The following is a 24,436-nucleotide window of genomic DNA, read 5'->3' as shown; positions in this document are numbered from 1 at the left end:
TGAGGCTCTCTTATGACACAGGGGTCACTGCAAGCCCCTTGCAGCTATTCCTGCCCCAGTCTTTCCCCCTCTGTTATGGGATGTATGTCGCAGGTGGAGGAACGACCACCGTCCCCGTGGTGCTGGCACATCTGCTTTCACTCCATGTGGGACCCCCTGGGTGTGGGGACGCACTGGGATATTACGCACAGCTGGTAGCTACTTGTGGGTTTGCATTCATTCTTCACTTGTGCTGGGAAATGCAGGCAGTGCTTGATGGAGCACAGAGGTGGATGGTACCCATTTGCAGCAGAGGTTGGGGCATCCTGTGGACAGCAGGATCCCACCAGTGGCAGGTGGGTTGGAACTAGATGATCTTAAGGTCCTTTCTAACCCTAACTATTCTATGATGCTGTGATTCTATAACCCGCTCGCTCTCTGGGGTTCTTCCTCTCTATAAACTATGTAGTTGAGTCCACGGAAAAGGGCAGAGACAATGCAAAATTACCAGGCATCCCCGCAGCTGTCTGAAGGCAGGAGTTTAATTTAAAGAGTCATTTTTATTCGGGGATGAGTCGCACATGGCCTGAGGAAGAGCTGTAATGGCAATGGGGACCAGCACCCATGAGAAAGGTGGCCCTGCAGCTCTGGCTCAGTTCAGCCAAGGAGACTGTATGGGATGAATCCTACTTTCATTGGACTTTATTCATGGACCAGACTGCAGTGAGCCCAGACCTGCATCTGCTGATCACTGCTGGCACCTCGTAAGTGCCTTTGTGGAGGGAGAACGGATGTGGCCCAGGATCAAACCTCCCCAGGCTCCCAGTCCTGGCCCCAGGCCGTGCACTAGGCTGGGTAAAAGCGCTGCAGAAGCTCCTTCTTGTTGACTTTTCCCATCTGGTTGCGCGGGATCTCCTCCACCACGATCAGCTCGGTCGGGATGGCGTATGGTGCCATGATCTCCCTGCAATGCACAAGTTCAGGGTGTAACCAAGGAGAAGCACTTCCAGCCCATCCCGAGACCTCACAAACGCCACTGGACGTGCGGACGATTTGATCTGGGACCCTGCGTCCTGCAGCCTGTCATGGTGTGCAGCTGAGCTGCCCCAGCCCCAGCTGGACCTGGCTCATCTAGAGATGGACTTAGTGGTTCTGGGGTAAAGGTTGGACTTGGTAATCTTAAAGGCTTTTTCCAACCTGGTTGATTCTATGATTCTGATTGCTGTGTTTCGGGCTGGCAATGTGCCCTGTTACTGGTACCCAGCTCTATCTGCTGCACTCAGCCTCACTGGTAAGGGATGGCATGGGAAAACTGTGTGCAGCATATTTTCCATCTGGATGGATGCTGGACCCCACGTGCTCCTGGTGCCAGTCCCTGAGGACCAAGACTGCAGGTGGGTCACATCCCCAGGTACACGTGCTGGTGACCTGCCAGTGACTCACAGTTGTGTGCTCCAGCCCATGGGGGGGTCTTCCTGCACTGGGAGGGAGTCTGAGCACTGAGCATCATCCCCGTGCCCTTTGCAGAACACGGAGGGGGGCTCTCCTGCCTTCTGCTGCCTGTGTGTCACCAACCTGGGGCTGTGCCCAGCTCCGGCAGCATCCTGGCACTGGTTCTAATGAGAGATGCCAAGTCTGCTGAGCCCTTCAACCATCGCCCAGCCCTCCTCCCCCTGCCACCAGCACCCCCTGCCATATGGATGCCTCTAACTCAGGATGGCGCCTGTCGCCGGGAAGCACGATTGGAGGCAAAAGCTGCAAAATGAATCACTCTGAAGAGGGACATGTGTCTCCTGCCAGGGAGTGCGAGAAAAGGGGCCAAGCGAATGTTAAGTGACATAAAAAATAAAGGGGAGAGACAGGGCGAGAGGGAGAGGCAGGAGGGGGGAGCCGGAACGGTGCCTGCAGCCAGCGCTGGGCAGGGAGCAGCAGCCGGATAGGCAGACACCCCTCAGCCCTCCGGCGGCTGTTATTTCAAGGGCACCTGCCCTTGCTCTGCATGGGGAAAACAGGGTCACGTCTATCCATAGAGCTGGGCACAGTGATGGGAAAAGACATGCAGGGACAAGGGGAACACCCTGGAAGGGGAGCACATCAGGGGCTGAGTGCAGCCACTTGGTCTGTGCCAGGGACACCCGGGTGACCCACTAAGCACAGCCATGGGTGATGGATGGAGGGATCTGCTGGGGTCACCAGTGTTCCTGCCAGGAGGCTTAGGGATGAGTAACCACCATGCAGCATGGTGAAGCATCCCTTCCCTGCTCTCCATCACTCCTGCCCTGTGCTGAGGCTGAGCAGGGTCCTGGATGGAGAACCCCAGAGCACCAGACCCTGTATGGACCAGGACAGGCTGAGTCTGGCTAAGAAGGGGCAGGACATTTAGGAAATTCATCAGCTTCATCACTGTGAGGGTGCTGAGGCGCTGGCCCAGGGTGCCCAGAGAAGCTGTGGCTGCCCCATCCCTGGCAGTGTTCAAGGCCAGGTTGGACACAGGGGCTTGGAGCAAGCTGCTCCAGTGGAAGGGGTCCCTGCCCGCGGCAGGGGTTGGAGCTGGAGGAGCTTTAAGGTCCCTTCCAACCCAAACCAGTCTGGGATGACTCAAATCCAGCATAAGCCATGGGCTGCCCCTGACGGAGCAGGAGTCCCAGGTAACCAGCAGCCGGAGGGATAAGGTGTGTGCACAGTGCAGAGACACCCTGGCAGGGGCTTGCCCCCACCTGCCCCAGCAGCCATCCCTATGGCTTTGGTTTCTTTGTTTGCTTCTCTTCCCCCAGTACGTAACTGTTTAATCAGAGCAGCAGCGGCCAGCCAGCATCTTCCTTGCATTTGCTAAATCACAGTCCCCCAACTGTGATTTTTGCAAATCCAGGGGAAATCTTTAATTGGCTGCTGCGCAGCCCCTAATGAAACAAGTGCTCCTGCCGCTTGCAAAATAGCACCAAAAATATCTGCAGCCTGAAGGAGGGAGTCGCCAGGAAAAGGATCTGCTATTAAATATTTTGCTAATGGAATATTAGTGATAAACCCACTGATTCTGCTTCCTGGCTCCCGCCTGCTTACGCTCCCATGAGTGATGCCCAGAACTTTGGCACTGGCTGCTCCCTGACTGATTTAAATGAGGAAGTGAAGGTTTTCACGCTGAAGCCTTGCAGGTGGGTGCTTTGTGCCATGCTCATGGGTACTGTGATGGCTTCAAGCGAGATCAAGGAGCTTTGGTGTCTCCCACACTCTCTAAACTCTATGGGAGAGGTCTCTGGGGTTTGCTGGGACTGGGCTGGCTTCCAGCAGGTAGGAAGCAGGAGGGAGCAGTCACAGCAGCACTGGGGAAAAGCTGAGCAAATGTTCTTGCTGCTGAGAAAACACGAAGCTTCCTCTGCTCCGGTGGTTGCTCCGTGCCATCTGCCAGTGTCTGGGCTCAGGGCTGCAGGGTAGGAGCCACTTGGCTGCACCGTGCATGCTGTTTATCAAGGCACTTTTGGGGTAAGAAGAAAGAGGCTCATTTGCTTCCCTTATCTCGCGTGCTTGCTGACCTGGTTGGAACTGTGGTCTCTTCTCCATCCCCAGAGCCTGAGGCACTGTGTCACTGCTGGCCATCCCTGCATCCCTCCGCTGACCTGTCCCTGCTGAGGATGCTGCGAGCTTTGGGCCTGCTCTTCCCGTGCCATGCTGCTCACCATGCACTGCCCTGTGGCATCTTACCTGGCCCAGTCCTTCAGGTCCTTCACAGAGAGCATCTCACCCTTGCGCAGCTGCACAACAGCACTGACCCGCTGGCCCCACACCATGTCCGGAGGCCCGATCACAGCCACGTCTGCAGAGAGATCAGAGAGAATTTGGGGGTCAGGGTAGGGTAGAAGAGGGGTTCAGCCCTGCAGTGCTTGGAGGAGAATTCCATGGGGTGTCAGCACAGGAAAACACTGCATGCTTTTGTGCTGACACAAGAACAGGGCTTTTCACCAAGGGAAAGGCAGGAAGCCCAATGGTTTGAGCTATTTAAGAGCCAACAGGGAGGAATATGATGTACAGAGTGGTGTGGAGCCGGGGGCACTGCTGCTATCCCCTTGTGCAGGGTCACACACAGGGGCAGGACAGATTTAATTATAGTCTCATTTCCAAAATCAGATGGGAGCTGCTGCTGACTCAGCACCCAGCCGCAGGCTATGCGGCTTCAGCCCCAGGAGACAACTAACAGCGGGGCCCAGCATCACTAATGGGGTGGCTGGGAAAGAGCCTCCAGGCACGAGCCCTCAGGCAGCCTCACGTCTGCACCCACAGAGCCAGGGCTGTCCCTACAGCTGGGCTCACACACACGGTTCCTCCTCAGCATGGCACACGGGGAGCGTACCTGTGATGTGAGGGTGCGCGAGCAGATGACGCTCCACCTCCAGAGCGCTGACTTTGAACCCCCCGTTTTTGATGATGTCTACTGAGGTGCGGCCCTTGATCCAGTAAACACCGTCCTTGTATGCTGCTGTGTCTCCTGAAAAGCAAAGCAGGATCTGTCAGAGGCCATCCCCTTGCTTCTCTACTTTTCCTGACACATGGATGGGATGCTCAGGTGATAACAGAATGGTTTGCATTGGAAAGGACCTTGAGATCATCCAGTTCCAACCCCTGCCACGGGCAGGGACCCCTTCCACTGGAGCAGCTTGCTCCAAGCCCCTGTGTCCAACCTGGCCTTGAGCACTGCCAGGGATGGGGCAGCCACAGCTTCTCTGGGCACCCTGGGCCAGCGCCTCAGCACCCTCACAGGGAAAAGCTTCTGTCTTGTATCCAACCCTGTTTCAGTTTGAACCCATCACCTCTTGTCCTGTCACTCCAGTCCCTGATGAAGAGTCCTTCTCCTGCATCCCTGTAGCCCCCTTCAGATACTGGAAGCTGCTATGAGGTCCCCACGCAGCTTCTCTTCTCCAGGCTGAACAGCCCCAGCTTTCTCAGCCTGTGATGCCCTCAGCAGGCACTGAGCCCAGCTCCCTGTGAGTCACACTTAACCCTACAGTTGAGAGTATCTCTGCAGAGACCCCCATGGACGGGGTATTAGCCTTCCTCACACAACAGCCTGCTCCCAGAGTCATGTAGAGAGCAGACAGCCATTGCTTTTCTGTGGAGGGAAAGGGAAGAATAAGGCTATGAAGCCAGAAGTCATTTAATATGGAAGCAAATGGAAATGGGAGCCATTGCTGCAGGTGGATGTTTCCCCAGCTCACTCTTAACATGGACCATAGGACAAGCAGGCTGTAGCTCAGCCCCTTCCTCATCTTTCTGGCAACCACCAGTCACAAAGACCTCAGTTGTCCCGTCCCAGCAGGACATAATTCCTCCTGGATCCCTGGCATCACCAGGGCTGCTCATCCCTCATCACATAGTCCCCAGCTTCCTCTTCCTCCCAGTGATGAAACACCCTCCTCCAGCAGCCCATGAAACCCACAGCGGGTCCTTCCCAGCAGCAAAAGCACCACGCATGTGCTCTGACCACAGCCCCCAGCCCTGCCATCCCCTGGAGCAGCCCTTGTCCTGGGCACTGCCAGCTGGGAGCACTCACTGCTTGCCAAGGGGGCTTCCCTCCTCTCCTGCGTGACTCCTAATGGAAGGCACCTAATAGAGGACTCCTAATAGAAGAAGGTTGGGGATGATGTTGGGAAGATGAGACTGGCCTAAGCAACACGTTGGCTCCGACCTGTCCTTTCTGTGGCGTGTGGCAGGTGTGATCCAGTAATTAGCTGCTTGAGCCAACGCTGGGAAGATTGAGGAGAGAGGTCATGTCAGCACAACCTGGCTAAATGCTTAACAAGCTGGTGCACTTTGATAGCTACTTAAGATGATTACTCACATCCTGCTAATAGAGCCTTTGCCAACCGGTGGGTGAAGAGGGGGGGTCTGGGGACCTCGCATTTCCATTTCAGAGCCGTGATGGTAGCACCAGGGGGGCCCTTAGCTCTCCCCTGCACATCAGCCTCCATCTTCCCCTTAATGATATGTGCTGCCTTTGTGTCCACACACCCGGCCTGCTCCCCGCTGCAGCTTCACTGACAGACTCATCTCACTGCCTGCTGGAAAGCCCCAGCATGGAGGTGACACAGACTGGCAGTGAGGAAAAAGCAGCTCCCAGCAAAGCAAGGTGGAGCAGCACTGCTGGGGCTGCAGGAGTTCCATGTGTCTGCCTTGCGTCCATCCAGGCACATGTTCAAAGTATGGGGAATGAGGACAGGATGGGGTGCTGGAGACCAGCACCCCTGTGGCTGAGAGCCCATTCAGCCGGGAGGATGCACTGAACCTCTGGTTTGGGGGGAGGCTGTGGAAGGAACACTCTGAGGGCACTGGGATGGGGACTTCATTGGGCGGCCAAGGGAAGAGCATCCCCGGGGCCAAGGACTGTGCAGACCCCAGTCCTCCCCTCCAGGGATGGGGACCCTGCTCTCTGGGGGGCTCAGTGTCACCCCAGCAGAGGTGAGCATCACAGTATGTTAGAGATTGGAAGGGACCTCAAAAGATCATCCAGTCCAATCCCCCCACCGGAGCAGGAACACCTAAATAAGGTCACACAGGAATGTGTCCAGGCGGGTTTTGAATGTCTCCAGAGAAGGAGACTCCACAACCCCCCTGGGCAGCCTGTTCCAGTGTTCCGTCACCCTCACTGAGAAGAAGCATCCCTCAGTGTTCACATCACTGAACCCCACTTTGCTCCCCTTTTCCCTCTGCTCCTTTTTTCCCCATCAGTGCTGCTTTACCGTGCTCCCAGCACGCTTCCCATGCCAGGTACTGCAGCACACGCCACCAGCCCCGTGGCTTTACAAAACCCCGTTTCCAGCTTACCTCTGGCACACCGCAGCGCTCGTGATGTGGTGCCTGCACAGGCAGCGAGCGCTCAGAGATTTACAGAGTCAGAGCAGTGAAATACCAGAATCAGTTGTGAAATTTGGGCTGCTCCCCAGAAGAGCCGCATCCCTGCTCAGCTGGCACATGCCAGAATCCCGAGCAGCTCATCCTGCTCAGTTCAGCCAGGGAATGATTAATTGGTGCTGTATTTGCCTGCCTGCCTCTTGGCACTCCTGTGGATGCTGAAGGCTGTCTGGAATATTTTAGAGTTGTGAGAGAGTTTTAAACTCGGGCTCTCTGGGTGTTTGGCTGCTTGGGTTGAAAGGAATTCATTACTGCTGTGATAAACTGCCTTCCATGTCCGGTATCACTGTGGCATGTGTGACTGACACAGGACTGGAGAGCGAACGGTAATTAAAACATGGCAATAGGGGAACAAGAGCCATGAGCTTTCGGCAGGGAGATCAGGAGCTGCTTATTCATACAGAGAAGACAGGGAGAAGAGAGGGAATTCAGACCTGGTTCAATGACACACAGTTCCCATGTAGCTCTTCAGGATTTAAGCACATGAAAGCTGCCACATTTGCATTTTCCTCTGCGATGTGGAGAATGGTCCTAAGGACAGGTCCAAGGGATGATTGGGATGTGGGGGCAGGAGATTTCTGTGCACCAAGGTCTTGTGATGTGAAAGCTGAAGGGCTCTTTACCTGCACAGAGTTGACACTCCCCTTATCTCTCCCTACAATGAGCAAGGACTGAATTCACATCCCTTTGTGCCCTTGAGTCTGTTGTGGATGTGTCAGCCCAAGATGATTTGTCTGAGCTTGTTTGCAAAGTGAACTGACAGCCCTGTCACCAAGGGCTTGTCTCTGTCCCACTCCCACCCCCTGTACAGGGGGTCCAGGCAGAATGGGACACTCAAACCCCAGCATTGCCTGGCCTCAGAGCCTGTTTCCAGCCAGGGAAGTCCGTGCTTTGCTTGTGGCATTGGGATTCCAGGGCACGTCTGTACCATAACAAAACACCTGAGCTGGCAGCAGCCTGAGCATCCAGTGCCTCTGTGGGCCTCCTTACATGGCCACCACCAGCATCAGTGTATGATCACCACCAACATCCCTGCACAGCCGTCACCAGCATCCCTGCATGGCCACCACCAGCATCCCTGCATGGCCATCACCAGCATTTCCCAAGCTGTTGCCCTTCTTTATGTTCCCCCACACAGCAAGGGGCAGGAGAAAGAGTCATTTCAGACTCGGCATGGAGAGGAGACCCCCTCCTCACCACTCAGCTTCCACCCCCATGCTCCCCACAAACACCATCACAGCACCTCAGACACATCCCTGAAGCCCCGTCAGCAGCACAGTGTGACAGGTAGTTAGCGTTATCATTGTGACTATTGTGAGCTTCGGGGATGAGCTCTGTAATTTCCCCCCATCTCTTTCTTTCTGCCTCCTCTCTCCTGTCAGGGTCTTGCTGTCACTTCCCAAGCTGACAGGACAGAGCTCGCTCCGGGGGACCGCCGTCCGCCGAGGACAGCCACATTACCCTCTGCCCCGCGCCATCTGCTACCAGCCGAGCACATCAAGGCAGCATGTGTGCCGGCACATCCAGCACTCGCTGCCTCCCAGGCCAGCAGGGATTTCCCGTGCCAGGGAGACTAGTTAAAAGGATGCTGTTGTTTGCTTAACGACTCACCCCCACATGCTGCTGCAAACAGAGCTGCGAGCATCATTTCCAACCCTAGCACTGCACCGAGGGTCAATGGCAATGGTTGTGCTTGTCACCTCGGGGCTCCCGACATGAGTCCCTGTGCCTGGTGGTGCAGGAGTCCACACAGCCCCTGCAGGCAGCCCATAGAGGCATTGAGCTCCATCCATCCTGCCTGCCCCGGCTGTTTCTGCCACCTTCAGCGGGCTGCAGACCATGGTGCACCTCACCCAGCAGCCTCTTAGTGCTTTGCCCTGGGCAGGCTGGGGCAACAGAGGCAATGAGGGGGATTTCTGGGTGGGGAATGGATCTATGGATGTCTCTCCCCATGAGATGACACCACTTTAAACCACATTTCTGTTGACCCTCTTTTCCAGTTGGCCGTGCCTGTGGCTCACAAGTGCTTCCAGGAAGCACCCAGTGCATCAGCACAGGGACAGGAGGGATGCTGTGGAAAGGTTTAATACCTGTGTGATCCTGCTCCACCACCTCTGCTTGTGTGAAATGGGGACAACTGCCACTTCTCCCCCTTGTTCAAGCCTTCGAACACCTCAGAGCAGGGCTTTGGAGCTGCTGTGGGCAGAGAGGAGCCCCACCAGCCCAAAGGTGCAGCTCGTCCTTCTGATACAGCACCCTCATGCCTGTCCTGCCTCTGGAGCTGCTGCAGTCCTGCTCTGGTTTCAGGAGCCCTCTGGCACAGGAGCAGCACACAACAGCATGGTGAGGACAGCTGAGCCCGTGCTCCGATGCTCCCCACAGCACGGAGGCAGGAGCAGCCAGCTGCGTGGGGAAGGGGATTTTGGCTGATGAGAAGATTACGGTCTCTGACACCACATCCCCGCCTCTGCTTGCCTGGGCCACCTCCAACCGGGCTCCTTTCATCAGACAAAGCAGGCAGCAGCAGAAGCCTCCGTCGCACGTGGCTCAGCTCCGGTGCTGCGGCGCAGCTGATGCTGGCGAGGCCATGGGATTATTGTTTCCCTGACAGCAGCCGTCACCGCTACCTTTGGATTTGTTTCAAGATGCTCAGTGGGCATCTGTTCTGTGAAATGTTAAAGGCTCTGCTGAGCTGCATACTGAACAGGCTGAGCTGGCGGTGGGCTGCACACACATATATATAGCCATAGAACTATAGATGGGCTTGGTTGGAAGGGACTTAAAGCTCATCCAGTGCCAGCCCCTGCCAGGGGCAGGGACACCTTCCACTAGAGCAGGTTGCTCGAAACACCATCCAAAGTGCCAACATGGCCTCTTTTATATATGTGTATATATATATACATGCAAATATATGCACTCATATATATACATAGAATCACAGAATGGTTTGAGTTGGAAAGGACCTTAAGATCATCTGGTTCCAAACCCCTGCGATGGGCAGGGACACCTCACACTAAACCATGGCACCCAAGCCCCTGTGTCCAACCTGGCCTTGAACACCGCCAGGGATGGGGCAGTCACAGCTTCTCTGGGCACCCTGTGCCAGCGCCTCACCATCCTCACAGTAAAGAACTTCTTCCTTATATCCAACCTGAACTTCCCTTGTTTCAGTTTGAACCCATTCCCCCTTATCCCATCACTAGAGTCCCTGATGAAGAGTCCTTCTCCGGCAGCCTACATATGTGTGTATATATATGTATATATATATAACGGGCAGCAGGCCGGCTTTTGGGTAAGATCTGCTTATGGGAAGGGTTGTCTATAGATAGTTCCTTGGCAATGGCCATACCGTAGCCGCATGCCTTGCCCAAATGAACTCTGAGAAGCAGATGTGCTGCAATGGAGCCCTTGTTTCTAAACTGAAACCACAGTGATTTCTGCAATGAGGTTCTTCAAGTTGTGCAATACTTGCTGCAAAGATGAAAGGGCCCTTGTGATCTTGCCACTATGGCCTTTACTTTGTGCACCTCTTCCATTGAGCAGCGAGAGCTCCCAGTGACTAACACGGTGCCCGAGCTGCTCTCTTGGGATGTGCTGAACAAGAGGCTCTTTGCTCCCAAGAGCAGGGCAACAGGAGCAAACCCTCCTTGCAGCTCCTCACCCACAGGTCAGTTTGTTCCTGGCAAACACAGCAACGCTTCTACATCAAAGTTATCATGAGCAAACACTTGAACCAACTATTGACCAAGAGAGCCCTTTGGCTGGAGAAATCAAGTGCTGAGCAGCTTGGAGAGTTCTGAAGTGCGCAGGGAAAAATGAGGCTTTTCAGGTAAATCACAAGGAACAGCGACTTCAGCCCAATCTCGAGGCAGAGCTGGGACTGCCTAAGGAATGAACAGCGATAGCTGCCCTTGTAATGGTTCTGGCTGACCAGGCTTTGTGAAACAAAGACCTGATCCCTGCAAACGGGTGCTGGGGGGGGAGGCTGACACACGGGAGCTGCCACCCTCGACACAGCATCGCTGCTCATGGGGGACAGATGTCACTTGGGTGCCTGGAAGGACGGGGAGATGAGAGCTTGTTTGGTAACACGTGTCACCAGCTTCGCGGCAATGACAGTGTCGGCTGCGCTGCGACGTGCGAGCTTCAGCTGCTACAACACGAGAGCAACGCGGCACCACGCCGGCTTGCAGCCTGTCACACGGCCTGTCCTGGCTGCTGGGAGGTTTGTCACCAGCCCCACGTTATTTATACACCTATGCCTTTGTGTTTGAAGCTCCCCAGAAGGGATGCGGCAGGCGTTCCCCAAGCTGTGCCACCGCAGCAGATGGGAGGCAGGACAGGACGGGGACCCATGGATATGTGCTGCAAGGTTTGCAAACCAACACCACAAACAGAGCCTGACCTGGGAGCATCCAACCAGGTGGATTTTGATGTCTGCAGCTGCAGCTGGTGGGCAGGATTGAAGGTAGGCAGATCCCACACTGGTAATGCTTGGCAATGAAGATAGAAGCACACCGTGGTCTTTGCTTGAAGCTCACAGGAGGCACCAGAAGCAGCATCAGGCGCAGCTGTGGTGTCAGAGGAGAAAGACTCAGCCCAGCTTTGTATATCATCAAATCTGGTCCACCTTGAGAAGGACAGGAGACCTGGGACACCCATGACTCCATGTCCCCAGGGCGTTCAATGCCAGAAGGGTCTGCAAATGTCCCTGCCACTCCTGTCCACAATTACACAGTGCTTTTGCAGACCAAGCACTGCACAGCAGAAAATACAGAGAAAAACATCCCTTTGACAGGCAATTTATTCTGTTGAGAAGCAAAAAGTGGATCATTTTACCCTCCTGCTATGGCGGCAGCTAATGCTCTCATGGGGAGCTCAAGAGACCTGATCAGATGCTGCAAAACACTCCCCTGCGTGGGGTACAGCCCTCACCCTGGTAAATGGTGCTCTCAGGCAAGGCTGGGCTTCCCCCATGGTACCAGCTAAGTGATTTGCTGTTGGTGCAAAGTGCTTGCTGACCCAGCAGGCTGGAGCTGCTCCTTTAACAGTTTCCTGGCTGCGGGAGCAGCTTTTACAGGTTTCAGAAGTGCCTGTGGAAAGATGGGGAGGTGAGGAGCTGCGGGAAGCAGGCCGGGTCTCTGGGGCCGGCGCGGCGCAGGAGGGATGCTGTGGGCTCTTCCCTGCCAGCAGCAGAATGCGGTTTGAGCGCTTTCTAATATTAATTACACCTTTTGCTGTTAATGAATCACTCCAGATATTGGAGGCTTGGCTTTCAAATGCTTCATGCAGAGCACAGCCCAGCGCTCCTCTGACAGCGAGAATGTCTCACAGCCACTTCTCCAGGAGACACGACCTGCAGGGATGCAGAAGGGACCCATATGGTTCCCAGCCCCACTGTAATGCTGCCGATGCCCCACTCCTTCCAGGCTCAATACCTGCTCTTTCAGGAACCTTTAAGCTTCCCCCGCTCAATATCCAGACGGAATGCCCTGCTGTCAGCTGCTCTCCTGGCACAATGATCCCTCATTTCCAGGGGGAAGAGCTGGAGCATTCCTCTGCACTGCCTGTACCTGGGGAACTGCTCTTGCCAAAGGACCACCAGGGTCCCAGCTGGTAGAGCCCCGAGAAGCTCGCAGGGATGCAGTCGGAATAATCAGTCTTTGCCCTTCTCCAGTGCCTTTCAGCAGAGGATCTCCAAGCAAGCCGATCCGGAGGCTAATTAGGCAGAAACAGGAACAGCTGGTAGGATAGGGTGGGATGCCTGGATGGCTGCTCACACCAAAAGCAGTGGGCAGGAGGTTGTGCATCTCTGCTCTACCCTGGGATTAACTCTTACCTGCCTCCCACTCCCCTACAGTGGTTCTTGATACTCCTGCTCCATCCCAGGCTGAGGCAGAGCTTATCCTCTGGCAAAGAAGACACACATGAGTGATTAAGATGATTGATTTTCCAGGTAGGATTGGTTTGGGCACGTGGTGAAGAGCCAGAGCCTTGATCCCTGATCCTGATCCTTTCATTGGCTCAGAGAGCAAAGCAAAACTCCCTTAAACCCCCTTTGCCTTCACAGGGCTTTGTAGGAGAGAGTCCCAGATCTCCCCAGCACACAAAGCTGAATGAGGGCACACAGGGGCCCAGCTGAGGCTTGTGATGGGCACTCACAGGCAGATGTGGGGCCACAGCTGGCAGGCAGGTCCTCCTGCCATTGAGCCTGCAGACTAGGTCCATCCCAGGCTGTTACACACAGCCCAGCAGCAGACCACAGAAATACTCCTTCCCAATCTGAACACCAAGCTTTCGGCTTTGGAAGCCTCCTGCAGCAACGAGCTCCATGTACCCATCACACCTCACATGGACAAGCACTTCTTTCCATGGGTTTCACGTTTTCCTGCTCTTTCCAGTGTCTCATGGTCTTCTAAATCCACGGAAATGGGATTTTGTAGGTAACACTGACACAGTGGAAGCAAGAAGCTGCAGAGTGTCACATGGCAGTGACACTGCCTATGTTCCCATCCCTCTGGGCACAAGATCTCAGCCTAAGCCCAGTGCCCAAAATGGTTTCTTCCCACTGCCAAAGGCTCCTGTGCCTGAGGAAAGCCAAGGAGGACATGTGGGGTGAACAAATGATTAGAAGGCGAGTGCTAAAGGCCATCAATAGGAATTAGATATCTTTCCTCTCTGCAGTCAAGTGCCCACCTTGATGGGCAGAGGGATGGGAGGCTGTGCGACACGTCTCCGTCACGGACATAAACCTTTCCCTCCCCCTACACAATGAAAACTGCATCAATAGATCCCCCATCTGCTCACATACATCACACACTTCACTCCAGTTTATTAGCTGGAATAAATCATAAATATTTCATTATATATCAATGACGCTCGACTCCGGGAAGGTGCAATCCATCACCTCGACACTCTTTGCGACCTGCCGCCATGCAATAAGCTTTCCAGTCTATTAAACAAGATTGATACAGTGTGTTAGGATGGACTAGGGGAATTTATTTACGGAGGACTGGGAGAAGGGCATCCAACGCGTGGTGCCACGCGGAGCTGCTCCCGTTAGCTGCTTGGAGCCGGCAGCCCTGGAGCAGCAAGAGGCAGAGTCCTCTGAGCGTGCCATGGTTCTGCTGCCATGGTAAGAAGATGTTGTGGCAAAGCAAGGCTCAGGCTGAACCCTGAGGTGACCAGGTCCAGATGCAGGACCCCAAGGTTCTGTGCAAGGAAAGGGAGAGTCTACTCCAAGCTGGACTGCAAGGATGGGTTGGCAAAGCTGTGGCAGAAAGCTCAGCCCCGCTCAACATCCCCATGCTCCTCGGCATGAGGAGCAGAGCCCAGCACTGCTGTGGTTGCACAAGAGCAGTGGCTGCTGTTCTGCATTGGTGCTCAGCCTCCTCAGTGCTACAAGCGCTGAAATACTTATTGCAGTGCCAGGATTTTGCTTTTCATTGTAGCTCCAGGCTCATTTTAATGCCACACTTTCTCCTTTACTTCTGCCTACCATGAAAGTGAATACATTCTCCAGCTCAGCAGTGAATGGAGGGGACCTTTCCAGTGCACAGTGCAACCACAGTGCTGCTGTCCTCCACCACCACCATCTCCTATTGTGTGGGGCACTGCCCCCGTGCTTCACCTTTACGTTATTGCTATTGTCCACAGCAGCAATGCCACCATAAACTGTTATCTATCTCCCCTCTGCCTGCAATGCAAGGATTAAGAGATTCAGTGAGGATGATACAGAGCAGCTCTGAGCCCAAGCTCAGCGCTCTCAGCCCCTTGGCTGCTGCTCTTTCCATGCAGAAGGTGATGGAAAGCCCAGCACCAGCCCAGCAGAAGCTTCCTCCAACACAGGCCTTGGAGGCACCTTCAGGTCAGCCCCCAACTGAATCCAACCTCATCCACCTAGGAGAGACCTTGTCTCCAAGCCACATCTCCCTTTAGTAGCAACAGCACCACCAATAGAGCTACTAACTCTGGTTGAATGCTGGGTGTGCAACCAGCTGAGTTACCAATGCCTGATGGATGCTCAGTGCGACGTTAACCTGGCACACGGTAATCCAGAGCCTCTCCACAGCACTGCTGGGATTGATTAGAGGCAGCCTTGCTCCTGAAAGGGATTGACAAAGCCTCGGCAACGATGATGTATGTGCACATATCTATTTAATGAAATGCTAAATGATAGGCTAAATAAGAGAAGCAACTTTAGTTTGATTTATTGCATGGAAATGAATAATGTTCGTCACTGCTGTCAGCCATCTTGGTGAAGAGCAGAGGTTATGAGCACAAATTGTAGCTAATTAACAGTAATTAGCACCTCTGGAATTCCGGATCTGGGCTCCTTCACAGAGGCCCCTTGTGTCACAGCACGTGTCCCTGCTCACACATCTCTCCCCACTCACCTCCATTCAGTCCAGCACTTCAGCACAGTCTCTGAAACCAGGCTCCATTCCCCCTCTGTCCTCCAGACCCCTTCAGATGGGAAATGCATTAGGAACCCCCCAGGCTTTTCTGGCAGCCTTTCTGCATCAAAGTTAATCAAAGCCAACCTCTGATCTCATCCTTCCTGCAGGTTCTCGAATCCTCTTTTGAGCTACAAGGGAACCTGAGAAAGTTCCTGTTAATCCCGATCCAGGGCATAAAGTTGAAGATAACTTGAACTTCTGCCTTTGCACCCCTTCTCCACCCTGTGCAGCCACAATAGTGAGACTTGCCGAGCTCCTGAAGACCAGCTTGATGCTTCTTCCAGAGCCTGTCACATACAGTGGCTCTTCAGGGCATCTCAAATCCATCTACAAGTCACTTGGACCAGCAAAATGCCTTCCCTGGGCTCATGAAAGACAATGACCAAAGATAAATGGGCTGGTTCTGCAGGGGCACGGGGCTGCTCCCACTGCAGCATGCCGAGGGTTTGGTGTGCACCGCAATCATTAATAAAGCATCAAAGGCTCCTGAGGGGGAGAGTTTGAAACTTCTTCAAAACACACATGCATATTAATAATGCACCAATTATTCATGAGGAAGCCATCTCCCCGCCCCTGCAAGTTGCAGGGCTCCTGGGTGCAATGCAAACCCCTTCCCAATAACCCAGCTCTGCCCCATAGAGCCACTGGACCAGCTCTGCCCCAGGACAAGAGCCAGCACCGTGGTCCTCAAACCAGCAGCAATCCTGGCACTGACTCAGTTGCATCCCAGAGACAGGTTCCTGTGGCTGGGACCAGGCAGGTCAGCTCAGAGCAGAGCTGGCTCTTCTCCTTGCAGATCCTATCTGTTGGTGCATGGTGCTGGAATCTGGTGAGCCCTGATGCTGATGCTCTGAAGAGGGGTTATCGGTTTCCTAGGAAACTCCAGCCCAGAGCGTCCTCAAGGCCCAGAGCAAGCTCTGCTTCAACCCCTTGGAAGGGAAGAGCCCTTCAGCCTCTGATCAGACAGAGGAGCTGCCCCAAGGGTCTGCATTTGGGTCAGCCCAAATGTCCTCCAGACATGGGGATGTTTGCTGCTTCCCTCACTGCAAACTGCTCAGAGACGATGCAAGCCCTGTGGGGAAGTGAGGGCATTCAAAGACACCCATATAACAAGGATAATACCAGTTGCTCCTACCCTTGCCCCCAAAACAACATCTGACAGTAATATGTGTCTGTCATGCTTTGCAGGCCACTGCCCACTGAAGCAGAGCGAGATTCCGCCGCTGCTACAGATTTCTACCCGCGTGAAATCTGGAGGTAATTTAATGGCTCACGAGAAAGGAAATAAATCTATTAGAACGGAATCGCTGTTTGTTTACGTATCTTGCCATGAACATCACCACAAGCAGCAGCAGCAGCAGGTGTATGTGCAAGCACCATTTATTTACATAATAAAATTGCCAAGTAGATTTGTAGCTCAGGGGCATCCTCGCCTCTCCGTGCGTGCGCCTAACTCCCATTAGCACTAATGGCAGGCGCTGTGAGCTCAGCAAGCGGGGAACAGACTCTCCAACTGCCCTAATGGCTGTTGCTACGAGACGTAGGGATGCAGACAGCTTGCTGTGTTGGTTCCTCTCCCCTGACTTGGTCAGCGGATGGGAATTGCATTGCAGCTTCAAGCCATCCTCCCCATCTGCGAGAGCTGCCTGCTCCTAAGAGAAAGGGGTTTAAGCAACTGATTCCCCACTCTCAAAACTTCTCCAGAGACTCCTGGAGCATCCAGCAAGAGCAAAAAAGCAGAAAGAAAAAAGAAAATAAAAAGCCTGGAATGAATTCCTGTCATGCTCTGTAACGGGGAACTTTGTTTGTATTCCACAGGCAGCAGCGCTGAGCCTGCTGTCAGAACCACGCTGGGAGAAAGGGCAAAACCCTGCCGAGATGAAAGAATGTGAAGCACTGGTACAGCCTCCCCTGGCATTTACACCTGGAAAAAAAACCCCTAATCACTCAAGGGCATCTCACAAAGAGCTGTGCTAATAAGGCACTCCTCCCCTCGCTGGGTGGCTGCGCCAGTGGAGCAGGAGATGGAGCGGTGCAGGGAATGCTGCCAGCATCTCCAGCTACCTGGAAGGTGGAAGCTGCAGATAAGACAAGTCTGATTTCAATCCAGCCATCCTGAGCAGTGTTCTCCCACACTCTACTTCCAGCTAAGGGACAGGGGGAGTCAGGGACCTGCTGCTGGGCAGATGGGGAGCGCAGCTACCCCTTGTCTCAGCCGATAAACCAGTGACACCTTGCCCTTACGTCCACATATTTGGAAGGTTCCTTGAGCTTCTTTCACCTCTTGGGCAGCAGTGAGAAGCCAGGATCCCTCCCTCTGACCTCATGCTGCTCTCACCACTTGCTTGCACATCCTCCTTCCTTCACCATCCTGAAGCATGTTTGGTGCAAATCCCTCTGCCATGCTCTGTTCTACAACCCTGATACAAATGACCACTGTGAGTAGGCTCATGGCCTCACACAGACCTGCCTCTGCTCACTATAACAGTTTACTCCTGGGGGACCTGTCCTGCTGCACTCTGCCTTCATGCAGGATTCATCCCAAGAGTGCAAAGGGCTGATTTAAGGCTGGTGGTGGCAGCTCTCTAAAACCCCCAGACAAACAGAGCTAGAGGCTTTAGCTTCTTATGCAGACACATTAGGGGAGCTTGGAGAGCACCATCCACTGCATCCCCTCCAAATGTCGAAACTTCTTCCACCCTCTGTGAAACAGGCTTCCCAGCATGCCCAAATGGCCAGCAGGATTTGGCTAGCAAATACAAAGGCTTATCTCTGTATGGCTGTTTCAGGGCACTGGAGATTGCTGCATATGGTCCCTGCTCCAGCCTTGGCTTGGGTTAGTATCAGACCCCCCTTATATGACATATGCCAGCAGACAAAGTCCTGGGCACCAGGTTTTAGCCAGGAGAGGAGAACACCAAACGGATTAACACAAAACTCAGACCTTGGCAAAGTGTGGCAGCATCCTGGGTCCTGCCTGCCCTTGGCAGAGGTGCTGTACCTCACTTCTGCACATGTAGCTCAGCACGACCAGGAGCCTCTCCAACCATTCAGCACATTGCAGACCTGAAGGACAAGCAGCAGATGAAGCCATCCCAAGCTGCACACTCTGCTCCACGGTGCCATACACCTCTAAGGGAAAAGAACAGACAAACCAGCCAAGCTTCGTGAAGTCAGGAGGCCAAGATGCCGTAGGTTCACTCAACATTAGCAGGACCTCATGGTGAGTGACACAAGCACAAGTAGGCTGGGCAGAGGAGCCCCACCACTGCCGGCAGCCAGAATTACTGCAGATGGGTTTGCCCAGAGGAAAAGCCAGAAAAGAAAATGGGTAAGTAAAAGTGAAAAATGCTGAGGTTTGGTTTTGGTTTTTTTTTTTCACATTAGCTTTTACATATTCATAGAAATCCCTGCAGACAACAAGATGAAAAAGACATCTTAAAGACTAATAAATAAGTAAATGCTCCAAGGTGTGGCAGCCCCTGGTGAAACTCTGACGAGCATGGTAACTAAAAATAATAACTGTAATAAGAAAAGCATTAGGCTAAACCCCTCGCTTTGGCTTCTGCCCTCTGCAGAACAGCTGAGGGATCAATTACACCTCAGCTAAAGAGTGCACTACCTCTTCTTTTCCATGCAGTGACCTGTCCCAGTCTCCAGTGAGATGAATTACTGAATAAAGCAGAGATAACAATGGGAGGCTGTTGACTAAGAGAGGCAGTGGTGGGATGTGACGAACGCTATCATCTGCCTTAAATTGTTTGCTTAAATATACAGCAGCCTCTACTTTTGCTTACAGCATAATACCATTAGGCATAAGTAAATATGATCTCAATTGAGCGAAACCCAGAGGGATGACTCTTGTTGAAAGCAAAGAGCCTCTCAAAGCCAGAGATGTTCAGCACTATTACCAGCCCAGTAAAACACCCAGCAAAACCCTCACCAAGGTCTTGGATCACGCCTGCTAAAAGCGATCCCTCGCTTTCCTGTGCTGAGGAAGGAAGGAAACCAGGCCACTGGTTTCCCGGCTCATCCTACGAGCTGTAATCAATTTGTGCGATTCCCTGACCCTGCTCCATTTACGGCTGTGCTGGGTTATGTAAATCAAGCACCGAAAACTGTTCAGCAAGCTAAACAGATTGTCTGGGCACCAGCAGAGTGCCTCGAGCAAAGGGAAACCCGGCAAACGAGGAGGAAGGGAAAGCGGAGGACACAAAATAAGGCAGAAAAATGATAGATTGCCAAGGGTGTAAGGAAGGTCTGTTTGCAACAAATGTCCTCTTGAGATGGGCATCTCTGGTGACAGGCAAGTGGCAGGACTGGAGACACCCGCCATCACCACTTGAGCTTGAGGAACAGACATGAAGAAGCCTTTCCCACCCGCATGCTGCTTTAGAGGAAGCTCCCAGTGCAAGGAAGCCCACCAGCACACGACAAGCTAGGACACAGACCCATCAAACACAACACGCAAAGTGCAATTGCTTGAGCATCCCCACGGATGGCTGCTGCTCTCTGCCCCTGCAGCCTCTACAAGGTGAAGCTCTTACAAAAGCTCTGAGTGAGCAAACTGGCAGGTTTAACTCCTGCCAGATTGTTGCCAGAGTGAAACCTCCATCCCAAGAGCTGGGCATCATAGATTGAATGAGATGAGGCCAGGCAGCAGCAGGTTTAGCTTGGCAAGGAACTAAAGAGCAAAGCACAAACAGTCTGTCCATAGATCACAACTCTCCCTTGGAGCAGTGAGTTGCCAGCCTGACATCTGCAAAGCTGAATGCTGTTTGGATTTTGGGCGATCACTTTAACATTCAGTCTTACTCATTACCTTTCATACCCTGATGCTCTCTGCAGGGTACAACGAATCCATCCCTCAGTCACTGTTGCAGACAACCCCTGCAGTGTGTATCCATCCTGCTGGAGAGGCTTTCCAAAGCCCTATTGTCATGGGGCAACCAATAACAGCAAAGACACCACAAAAATGGTCCTCACAGGGCCCAAACCACAGGCATGGAAGAGGGAAAATCCCCAAAGCCCTGTTCCAGCCGTGCTTTGACAGTGCCTGCGATGGGACCACGGTCCTGTGCCCTGCACAACTGCTGCAGGAACTTAGCTGACTTGATACTGACCTTTCCCCTGTGGGATTTTAATTCTGGACTGGAGGAGACATGTTATTTATATAGCCATGAGTAGCCACTGAAAGAAAGCCTTGCCAATGATCCAATGGGCTCTGCCAAGTATCGTAAGACGATTGTTCAGCCCATTTCTTTACCACATCCTGAGCTCAATCTTGCACCTCCCCTCTTAACCCACTTACTGGCTTGCAATTCTCCCACTAGATGTTCTGACAGGCTTGCAGAGCTCAGCTTGACATCTCTACAACAGAACCCAGCTGGAGCTGCAGCCAGGACGCCTTGTGTTAATCCCTGGGATGGGATGGGAAGCATCACTCCCGGCAGCCACAGCCTGAATGAGACCCTCTCTCTTTAGGCTGCAAGAGCAGCACTGCCATAGCACAGCTTGAAAGGTAAAAGCAAATAGAGACCTGAGAGTGAACAGCCTGGATTTTGCGGATGTGGGCGGCTGCTGATCCCACAGATTCAGGTGCAATTGCTCCATGCCTCTGAACAGTGGACCGTGTGTAGCAGAGGTTCTCAGACAAGTGAAGGGTTGGCATCTAAGATGTTTGATACAACTAGAGCAGAGCTTTGTAGAGACTAAACAAATTCAGTGCCAAAAGCTGCTCTTGTTTATGGCTACAAAAATCTCAAGTCACTCTCTGAACTGCTGAAAACATCAGTCTCATGAGCAGCCAGGGAAACATAGAGTTTCATTTTGCCGTGTCCTGATGACCCTAAGATTTCCAGCCACTGGGCAAACCTGGTAATAGTGCCTTCTCAAGGAGAAAGAATAAATACCAAGGCAGGAAGCAGAAAAAGTGCATTTTCTCTCCATGGTGTTAGAAGGAACATTTTGAAATTAGAAAGGAACCTTTACACACAGCTGATGCCCCGGACACCATGCCATCATCTTCCTTGTTTACTTCTAGAAACACCTCTTAAATGAGGGCTGAAGATCCAGTGGGACATCCATCCTAAAGCAGCACCTGAAGCTATGGTTGGGATATATATGGCACTTTTTGGGGTGTCCTTTCCTTTGTAGGAATGTGAGTCTAAGTTCTAAGCTGCCAGCAAAGGAAGGAGGTGAGTGCTGCTCTCCTGCCTGACTCAATAAGCTTCAGCTATGGCAGACCCAAAAAGAAGCAACTTCAGGCCAGCTTTGGAGGGAGCCAATGCTTCATCCCCTGGGCTTATCAAACCGGTAACTCACATCGTCTGCACCATGTTATAATTAAGGAATCGTTTATTTAAAAATAGAATTTGCATTAACTAGGTTTGTGACTAGGAAAGACGCTGCAAACAAACAGAAAACCTGCAGATTAGGATGCTAATTGGATGCATTTCTATTTATAATCTGCCTTGATCAGGCTCAAGTATTTTGTGTTTCAGGTGTCAGTGCTACACCCACGAATGTAAGCAATTCCCCTGGCAGGGAAACACCTGCTTGTCTCTGGGGACAAGCAAGTGCCAGGGAAAAAGCCTGTGTTGGAGGGATGGGGTGTGCATTGATTGCCACTTCTCCTGCCCCTTGTCCTTGGAGACCAGCCCAATAGGAGGAATGGGTTGTGTCTGGGCAAGGATGGCCTGTACAGGATGTTTCCTACAAACCCAGATTCCTCTGTGCTGGAAAACTGCAGGCATTTTGCCTTTTCCATCACAAGTGAGGTGGAAAGCTCCAAAGAACAGGGCTGGGAATGGCAAGGTGCTGGTGCCAACAGAGCTACCTGGATACAGGCTGGAAAAGGACAGATGGACACCAGGAGGTACCTGAAACCACACTGAGTCACTGGGTTTCTCCCCTCGACTGGGGCTTCATGGTGCGTTTCTGGATCCAGCTGTGAAGTGCAGTGGCGAGCAGGACGCTCCCCACCAAGCCAAGGCTTCTCCTTGCTGCTCAAGTTTGTGGATCGCAGCGGAGAGGCCTGAGCTGAGAGAACAGCACGTTCAGCAAGCACAGACAGATGCTCAGCGTGCTGCCGACTGCCCAAGCTTGGCAGCATCTGAAAGCCTGCCAAAAGTGATGGGTGCTTCTCATTTCTCCTGATGATGTCTTACTCCAGATTAACTCCTTTCTTTCCTCCTATTTTTCCTTTTGTTTTATTGCCAGGAGCTCCTTTCACAGCAGAACATCCAGAAAAAAAGAGATAGCAAGTCCACCCCATTCTCCATGTAAAGTCTTCAACAACAGTACATGGGAAGTTTTTTAGGACATAGGAATTATTGTTAATAGGAGTCTGAGGGGTTTGTGACCTGTGAAAAATGATCTAGAAAAAATTCAGTAATAAACCAGGACTTAGCCATGTGAAAAACAGCTACAAGGCTGTTTCTTCCAATGCAGCTTAAAGAAAGAAACTTAGAAGATATGAGTCATCATTCTGAAATGTGCATCAAACAAGTTAAATAACTCTTACTTTCTTAACGACATATTAATCAAAGTGCATTGATTCTTGAATCAGATTCTACTACCAACAAGCTTTCTATCTTCCCCATCCTGATGCATGCATTAAGAGAGTTTTATTCTGACAGATACAATATAGCAATCAATAAAATCTTATTATATGGAGCTGAGATACATGGATTTGTTGCAGGATTTATGCACTACTTTCAGAGCCGGTGCTATTTCATGTCTCAGCCTTAACCTGTAATTGAAAATAAATCTCCCTGAATACACCAGGTTCTAATTTTCTGGATGTATGAGTAAATGTGAATGGAAGCTGGCCTTTCCTTGGGGAGAAGTCTGCTTTCTGATCCTATCTCTCCCCCTGTGCACATCACTGTATTGCCAGATTCCTCTGGAGAAAGCACCCAGCCCAGCCCTGCTCTGTGCAACTCCATCATGATCCCAAACCCTCTGTCCCCTTCCTAATACCTCTAAAACCACTGCCTGCCCAACAGCAGCTGCCTCCTAGGCAGAGAGAACACAACCTGAGAGCACCAGAGCCTGAAGGACACAAGCATCTCAACGCTGGGATGGATGATTAGGCAGTGGGATGACCAGAGAAGCTGGTGTTTCTCTCCTGCTTTGCTCAGTGATTGCTCATAGAATCGTGCCACCTAACCACAGAATCACAGAATGGTTTGTGTTGGAAGGGACCTTAAAGCTCATCCAGTTCCAACCCCCTGGCACGAGCAGGGACACCTTCCACTAGAGCAGCTTGCTCCAACCTGGTCTTGAACAGTGGCAGGGATGGAGCATTCACCACTTCTCCGGGCACCCTGTGCCAGTGCCTCAGCACCCTCACAGGGAAGAGCTTCTGCCTTATCTCCAACCTGAACTTCCCCTGTTTCAGTTTGAACCCATCACCCCTTGTCCTATCACTCCAGTCCCTGACGAAGGGTCTCTCCCCAGCATCCTTGTACCCCCTTCAGATACTGGAAGCTGCTCTGAGGTCTCCACGCAGCCTTCTCTTCTCCAGGCTGAACAGCCCCAATGTTCTCAGCCTGTCTTTGTACAGAAGGTGCTGCAGCCCCTGATCATCCTCGTGGCCTCTTCTGGACTTGCTCCAACAGCTCCATATCCTTCTTTTGCTGAAGACATCAGAAATGCACACAGTGCTGCAAGTGACGTCTCATGATAGCAGAGCACAGGGGCAACCCCACTGCCATAAGCAGGGGCATCTTCAACCGTATCAGCTTGCCAGAACCCATCCAGCCTGGCCTTGAATGCTTCCAGGGATGGAGCATCTCTCTGGGCAACCTGTGCCAGCATTCTAGTAACCTCATCATAGGACATTTCTTCCTTTCTTCTTTCTTTCTTCCACCCTTCCTGCTCTGCAGCATATGAGTGTGCTGGGAGGTTGCCTCTCACCTTGCAGGGCACAGGACAGCTGGGAAGGTATCGCAGTGACAGGAGACAGACGGCCGTAGGCATTTTTCCTTCGGGTCTGTCTCTGTCTCCGAGGGCTCGGAGCTGCTTGGATGTATGACAGCAGGTGGATACCCAGCAGTCTCCCTGGAAATGGCTGGAGGGGACTCTGATCTAAG

At 52.6% G+C, this 24,436-nt stretch overlaps 1 protein-coding gene across 2 annotated transcripts in view; it reads right to left on the bottom strand.

Annotated features, from left to right (window-relative positions):
- Positions 1-568: 568 nt before the first annotated feature.
- The window catches only part of ACSF3 (acyl-CoA synthetase family member 3), a gene marked incomplete at its 5' end in the record, with an annotated part of 63,934 nt that continues 40,066 nt past the window's right edge, over positions 569-24,436 (bottom strand). For both annotated transcript variants that reach the window (XM_080637894.1, XM_080637893.1), the window contains 3 exons: positions 569-943; positions 3,679-3,790; positions 4,325-4,459. In XM_080637894.1, coding sequence (XP_080494020.1) covers positions 826-943; positions 3,679-3,790; positions 4,325-4,459 — 365 coding nt within the window. In that variant the 3' untranslated portion in view covers positions 569-825. The remainder of the gene's footprint in view (positions 944-3,678; positions 3,791-4,324; positions 4,460-24,436) is intronic.

Source organism: Psittacula echo (genome assembly GCF_963264785.1).
Source record: "Psittacula echo genome assembly, chromosome: Z".
NCBI classification, from domain to species: Eukaryota; Metazoa; Chordata; class Aves; order Psittaciformes; family Psittacidae; genus Psittacula; species Psittacula echo.
The sequence above is the reverse complement of the archived record's forward strand: the minus strand, read 5'-3'. Positions and strand labels throughout refer to the sequence as shown.